At 37.5% G+C, this 7,764-nt stretch overlaps 1 protein-coding gene across 1 annotated transcript in view; it reads left to right on the forward strand.

The window, feature by feature from the left end:
- The window catches only part of LOC107727023 (protein SOGA1-like), a 51,358-nt gene that overhangs the window by 8,669 nt on the left and 34,925 nt on the right, over window positions 1-7,764 (forward strand). The window contains exon 4 of the mRNA XM_016536773.1: window positions 1,966-2,124. Coding sequence (XP_016392259.1) covers window positions 1,966-2,124 — 159 coding nt within the window. The remainder of the gene's footprint in view (window positions 1-1,965; window positions 2,125-7,764) is intronic.

Consider the following 7,764-nt stretch of genomic DNA (forward strand, 5'->3'; position numbering starts at 1 on the left):
CACACACACACACACACACACACACACACACGGCACTGCAGTGCTTCACTGCCCCTTTCCCTGTGGATCTAGAGGTGTCTATCTCCTTTTGCATGTAAAAGCAACAACAGGCCGTGACATTGTCAGACAAAGGCAGGTGGGTGGCGTCCAGACAGAATGGAGGGAGGAGTAAATGCAAATAATCTGGACCAACAGACACTTTCGGAGCTCTGATAATTAAAGCTTTTGTGTGACAATACAGACGTGCAATTATCATAAAACCCTGGGCCTGTGGTTTAGAAACATATTTTATATTATATCATGAATGGTGACATTGATTTATTTCCTGCTTTTCTGTTTGTCCATAGAAAAACTGATACTGTATAAAAACTCCTGTTATAGTTACATAAAAAAAAAAAAAAAGCTGTGGTTGCTTTAATGATGGTGTTTTTACAGTTAATGGAGTGTATTTTACAGTTAATAACTCTATATGTCTTTGATATAATTTTAATATACAATCCAAAATGGTATTGATGTATAAAAATGTTTACAGTTCATTAAAGTGTTTGTTTCAGGAACTGTGGCAAAACACCATTGGAATAACTTACATAACACTTATAATGCAATAAACATTGAAACTAAAATACAAAATTGCATAACTAATAAAAAAATAGGAAGAAAATAAATGATATGGGTCACACATAGACGTCTGCCCTATTATTGTTTGTCAGTAAATAGTCAATATGTCAATAAATAGTGAATATTTCTTACTTATAAAATGGTAGTTTTAATAGAATATATAGGTTATGTACTAGTACAATGTACTATATATATTATTAATTATAATTTTCACCTTTTTTCACCATATACTGTAGGATAATGTAGTGTAACATATTCACTGATAATTTTTTGTTGTTGTAAAATAATGTTTTTAATGCTCATGTCCAATATAAAGCAACAGCAAACACAATTTTATCATCCCACAGCACAACATTTTGGGGAAAGTAGCTTGTACTGGAAAAGCTGAAATGAAAACAACTGTGAACTACTGTAACGCTACTGAAAAGGTAGTTAAGGTAGTAGTTTTGCTGCTTTTAGTTAGTTTCTTCCACAACATTGATGGATAAACAAAGATGTTTATAGCTCCTGGCAATGAGAATAGGAAAAAAGACTGATGAAACAAGGCAGAGAAGGCTGTTGGTGAAATAAAGAAAAGGAAAGAATGAGAAATGGAGGGATCTGATATGAATTAGAGCGTGGTGTTGGTACAGAGGAGCGTTGTGGGTACCCAGCTGCACCTTGGCTGTGGTCCAGACACACAGAGAGGAGAAAACCCTCCCTCACAAACAGGGACTGTGTTTCTCCTCCTAGCCCTTCACAATCCCCATTTACCCCATTCAGTGACTGCTGCCCTCTCTTTCCTCATTCCTCTCACACAAACATCCTTCCTTAATATGTGCCCTATAGAAACATACAAACATTGTCAGTAATGACAAATGGTCTTGTGTTGCTAAAATGGTCCAAGCACCAGCATGCGTGTGTGTGTGGTAGAGATGGGTTTGGATTCTCTGTCTTTGTTTAACCCAACACCGATAATTGCCTCCTTAAGAAGTTAGTGCAGCTTTACGATCAACCACTTTTAATGAGCTTTCCTCTACCTTCAGGGAGACATGAATCATAGACTTATGAACTAACCATCTTCAATACTTTTCACTGGCAAAGCTAAAACTTATAAACTTATAATTACTACAACATGCAGTATTTTTAATCAGTATTTAGCAGTACACTGAACAGTTCTCTGTATTTATCAGCATTGAATGAAATATGTTTATTACCATTTCTGTAATATTTAAATATAATACATATACATTCTCTTGCCTATTATTTTTCACTAAGCTCGTCTTTGTAGGCAGCTCACAGAGTTATCTTTTTTTTCAAAGGATATTTTTAATTCTCCCCTCATAAAAACTGTTGTGGTTGTTTTAGGTGGCAAAAGATGTGTCCATCCGTCTGCACAATGAGCTGGATGCTGTGGAGAAGAAGAGATCTCGTCTGGAGCAGGAGAACGAGGAGCTGAGGGTGAAACTACAGGATCTGGAGGTGGCCAAGCAGGTCCTGCAAGCGGAGATGGAGAAGGCCAGAGAGGTGAGAGATAACGGATCATTCCAGAAGCTTTCAAGATGCTGAGTAGATAGCAAGTGGGCTTTAAAATGAGCTGTAGATATTTGAAGTATGACACATCTCAAATTTGTGGGAAACATAATGAGCAGCTGTGAATTTTACCACAGGAAAGAAGTGTGGTGTGCATTATGAAACCAAAGAAAAGATTCTGGTGGTCTGGGTGCTGCCAGAGAATTGCGGGTTTTTTATCAACCAATATGTGGTTGATAAAGTGAATCTGTGTGGTTGTTAAAGCATTGTTATAAAACGGATAGTTCCGGTCCTTGATTCTGATTGGTTGAGCCAAGTTCGAAGCTGTTGTAAATTACTCTGCAAACATACACCTTTGTTTACATTTGTGTGTTGCTCGGCAACCACTTTGTTGGAACCACAACCGTTTCTGAGGAACTACATTGTTTGGTGGAAGAATAATGTTTTTATCTATCTATCTGTTATGAATCTATCTGTATTGATTAATAAAGAATTTAAATTACAAGTCCACAAGTGGTGGCCACAAGTTGGCCATTTGGAGCTGGAACTATCCGTTTTTGGTTATTTTAGCTGCAATGATGGAAATTAGTGTGAGTTCTGTAAGAAGTTGCTAATTGGGGAAAATAGGATCATTAATTAGTTTCAGATTCTCCGAAAAGGCTTCATTAGAAGCTCCAAGGAAGGTTTCTGAAAAGAAAAGTGTTTATATTGTACTTGATTTGGCTTGGGGCAGAACTCTTAATGTTGACACTTTCGTTTAACTTTGCTGTAGTCAAAGCTCTATGTGTGTTACGGCAGGAGCTGAGAGCCCTTCGCTCGGACCGATCTGTTGACTCTCTCTGTGTAAATGTCAGCTCGGGTGGGTGGGTTTGAGGGTGGACGGAGAGCACATGAATTTAGCATTAGATTTTCTCTACTGACAGTTTAATGAGGAGGAACATAAAGCATGCTACTTGTGTTTGGTTAATTCTCTGTTTTGGCCTGCATTCTTTTGGTAATAAATGTTCCTTTGTGTTCTGAGTAATGGATCATTGGCAGGATGGTCTATGTCGGCTCAATGGTTGGTCTGTGCTCTATTAGCTATGTCTGCTGCATGATAGAAAGTGATGAATGCATTATTGTATGAAGCAACGGTCATTATTGGTCGGTTCACTCTTTTCTTTGAGAATCATTTTACGGGGTGTTGTATACCGCTGTGATAGTCAATGCCAGCGCTCTGATTCGCTCGGCTGCTCTGCTTTGGGTCGGCTCACAGGTTTGCTCTGTGTTCGTATTGGCTGAAAGCCCAGGGCAGGATGCGTGCCGCTCTCTGTTGTTGAGGACTGAATTCTTGGCATAGCGGGCACTTATGGTACACAGCGAGAGTTCATCCTCAACGGAACTTCCAGAAAAGAGCCAGTAGAGACAACAGATGACTCAAAGAATGGAAAGAAACGATGGATCATTACATGTAAAAGAAGATGATCTGATGATCTGGCTGAGCACGATATCTCACTCTGACATACACTCAGTTAACAAAGTACAGGATGAAAGAGATGTATAAACAGTTATTAGAACAAAAACTCAATTCTAATGGGTCAGTCGTGGAATTCTGCAGTAAAATAGGCCTATTTTTGTATAATGATAGCTAAACTGTATTTGTAATTGATTTCATACATAGCTATGCTAGTTTTATGTCTTTTTCTGTATAAAATAATTATAACTTATTTATTAATTATTGCTACTTTCTTTAATAACAAGTTCCTGATAAGGACTGTCTGTAATTTTTTTTTTACTTCTATAGACAAAATGTATCTGTTCTATTGTTACAAACATGGATCAGCACCATTTAGGTGCACAAAAACGAAACTGGAACAAATGCAACAGTAAAAACGTCCTTACCTGGTTAACTGCAAGTTATCATACTATAGGGTGAAAAATTGTAAGTTGTTTAACATTGCATTATATGATATTTTACTGTAAAATACTAAGAAATTGAATGCATGAAACATCACATTTTATTTTATTTCAATTTAATTTAATTTAATTATACATTTTTCTTATTTTTAATTTTGTTATTTATTAGGGTGTTTTGTGTTATATTTTCTGTTGTAACACCATCTTTTATAGGCTACTTGATTAACTTCTGTATTATTATGGTTATTATAGTTCAAGTAGAAGTAGTTTCTACTGGTGATTAGATAGTTCAAGATGTTTTTTACTGTACATTTAAAAGAGTATTTGTTTTAAGTGGATGTAAAGTTACATCTGATGATGCACGTGCTAAATTATTAAACTAAACAAATGATCACTAATCGCTTTATTTTAAAAGAGACTTCTCAGACTTTTAGTAGGTCAGTGAGAACAGAGGACAGAGTCTGCATGAGGACCACCCTGATGTCCTCAGATCACCATCAAAGACCTCCCTTCCTGACACAAAAATAAACACTCAAAATGAAAGCTTGCTGATATAGTTTTTTTTTTAACCTAGATAGCACCCCACCCAAAAATCTTAATTTTTTCCATCCCACAAATGCTTTAGTTCTCCTTCTATGCTCTCCATCCCTCATTCTCAAACTCTCTCTCAAGACTTCATTTAACACACAGCGGGTATCGATCGGTACTGCAGCTGGCGTGAAGTCTCACGGGTGATTAGGTTCACATGTCTACTGCTGCTGTGAGTGTAAGAGGTGTGTGTTTGTGTGTGTTTATGGCTTCTGATGGTGGTCGCTATGTGGAGGGGCTGTTTTATAGGGCCTGTTTTACAGGTGTTTAATAGGCTCCGGTACAGTAAAAGGTTAGTATAAGAGTGCAACCTTATTACTGCTGTTTCTTTCTCCAAATACACATTCATACCAATAGCTGATTTGTTAATTTATCATTTAGAGCCCAATGTGTCTCAAAAACAGCATGTATTAGTGGCATACTGGCATTATATATATGCATATATGTTGATCCAGAGCCCTTCTAGACTGTGCTAGAGGAAACAGTCCTATGAGGCTGATTGAACTTTTATTTATATTTTTCAGGAAGCTCCTATCTTTGTTTTGTTCTGAAGGGGAAACCCTGAGAAAGGAAGGAAGTGCAGGGTCTCTGAAGCAGGGTTCATTAACTCAGCGTCAGCCGCTCTGATGGAAACAAACACTAGATGAGGAAAAATTACAGCTGGACAGTCAGCGGAGTCATGCGTCAGGGCTATTTAATCTTTAAAACCCCCTTGTTGGGAAAAGCACGGGAAGATTTTGAGGAATTCTGAGCAATCCAGAATATTCAGAGTTTGCTGAAAACTCCCTGAAAGTTTGAGGGGTGATGTGGGATTTAGCAGGTGGTCATGTAACTGTTTTTTCAGAAGTAGAGTAATGAAACGCTGACACACAGACTATTTGATGATTACGAGAACAGTCATAAGTCAGTAAGCACAGTGCTGTGAGCTTTTATAAGAAATAATTTCCAGATATATATGAGCCTTGACATTTCAAGACAAATTTATGTACTTTTCTCTTACAGTGGTGGTACCATGGTACTGAATGATCACTATATTCATGTACAATGGTGTTTACGTGGTACATGATACTCTGTACCTTGAAGATACTAATGGTACATAAGTGGTCCAATAACCCTAGTAGAATGTCCTGTACCAGGATACTTTGTAGTACTTGTTTGCGTGGTTATAGTGGTGCATTTCAAATTGCCCTTTTCTGTCTATTCTAATACTATTCAATGAATTAGATTCATGAATGCACAATGCACACAGTCATAATAAAGTGAGTGTTCTCAGACTATATTTACAATATCCAGTTTTCTTTGTGTCCAATATTTACATTGCTGTAAATAACACAAAGAAGAGAGTTAAATGGAGGCTCAATAGCTGCTGGGTTGTGAGGTCTTGAGTCTGGGAAGGTTTGGCAGCTGTGTTTGCTGTGTTTCTCTGTATTGTACGGTGTCTGACCTGTGCAGCAGCATCAAAGCACATGGCATTCAAGGTTTTGTACTGGTTTGGAACATGATGGGAAAAATAGAGAATCAAAGCAAGTGAGAAACACACACATATACACTCACACACGTGTGACCTGGATATGTTTATTTTCTCAAAAACCAAGAAGTCCCTTGTGAAAAAGGAGTACACTTTAGCATACTTTTAAAAGAGTACTTTTTACAGAAATTATATATTTTAAAAGAATATATTTAAGTGTTAACTGGCTGTTTTTGATGCATAATTGCATGTTAATTGCTATAAAATTAAAATACATTATTATAAATGCAGTTAGTTGAACTTTAGAGTGCTGTTTTGACCTACTTTATACTTCATAATTACTTATATTGTTAAAGTGTGCTGCCAAATGTACTGACAAGCGATTATAATAAACTAAAAATACTTTAAATGTCATTTCTCTATGAATCTTGTAATTATGCATTTTTAATGAAGTTGCAATTTAATAAATTTCAACTTTATATGTGATATCGATTAACACACTACCGTTGAAATTAAGTACTTAATGTGCTTTAGGTATTAGTCAACTCATCAAAGCATACTTCTTTAAAACATAATGATTTATTATAAAATGTACTTTAAAGTAAAGCTTCAAATCTGCAAGTACAGTTTTTTTTACACACTTTTATAAAAGATTTGACACTAAAATTACACGCAATGAATACAATTAAGCACACTTCTTTTTCACAAGGCGTATCATTCATGTCCTTAGAGTTTACTACCTGGAGTTAGGGGTTTGTCCAAATATCTATTGAATGAGTATGAGCATGAACAGTAATATTGAGGATTGCCTTAGCAAACACCAATGTTAATATTTTATGTGTACTATTCCTGCATTTCAGGAAGTGCAACCCAACCCCTGGTTAAATCTGACACACATCCACATACAGATAACATGTTGTTTCCTCAGGGAGTGAGAGGTGATTTCATGCTCTAGTAAAGGTCTGCATGAAAAACCAAACATACTACACAAGACATGCAAGACTGAAGCATGCAAAACTCAAGAACACACACATTCAGGCCTGGACTGCACTATATAGGTGTAATGTGGGGTTTTGTGTTTGGGTTGTGTTTCTTGTTCATGTTTTCATGTCTTTTATTTTGGAGTTTAGTCATGGTCCCTGTTAGTGTCATGCTTCCCTTGCCTCATGTCTCTCTGCTTTGTGTATGTGTCATGTTTTGATTGGTTGTCTTAGTCATGTGTCTTGTTTCCCATTGGTTTGTTCATGTCATGGTGTAGTTAACATCACGCCTGCCAAGCCACAACCTGCACACGTCATGTCTGCTATGCCAAAGCCTGCTCACATCATGTCTGCCAAGCCACAGCCTGCTCACGTCATGTCTGCTACACCAACGCCTGCTAACGTCTTGTCTGCCAAGCCAGAGCCTGTTAACGCCATGTCTGCTACTCCAGGACCTGCTCAAATCATGCCAGTTAAGTCAAAGTTTACTCATGTCATATCTACCAAGTCAAAGCCTGATCACATCATGTCTGCCAAACCAGAGCCTGCTAACGTCATGTCTGCTACCCCAGGGCCTGCTCACATCATGCCAGTCACTCAGGAGATTCTTCACAATATGGCCACCATTGAAGAGCTTCGTTGCAAGATGGCCGCCACACAGGAGTCTCTTCACAAAATGGCCGCCCTTCTAGAGTCTCGTCA

The sequence above is a fragment of the Sinocyclocheilus rhinocerous genome, unplaced genomic scaffold (assembly GCF_001515625.1).
Source record: "Sinocyclocheilus rhinocerous isolate Xijiao unplaced genomic scaffold, SAMN03320098_v1.1 scaffold666, whole genome shotgun sequence".
In the NCBI taxonomy this organism is placed as follows: Eukaryota; Metazoa; Chordata; class Actinopteri; order Cypriniformes; family Cyprinidae; genus Sinocyclocheilus; species Sinocyclocheilus rhinocerous.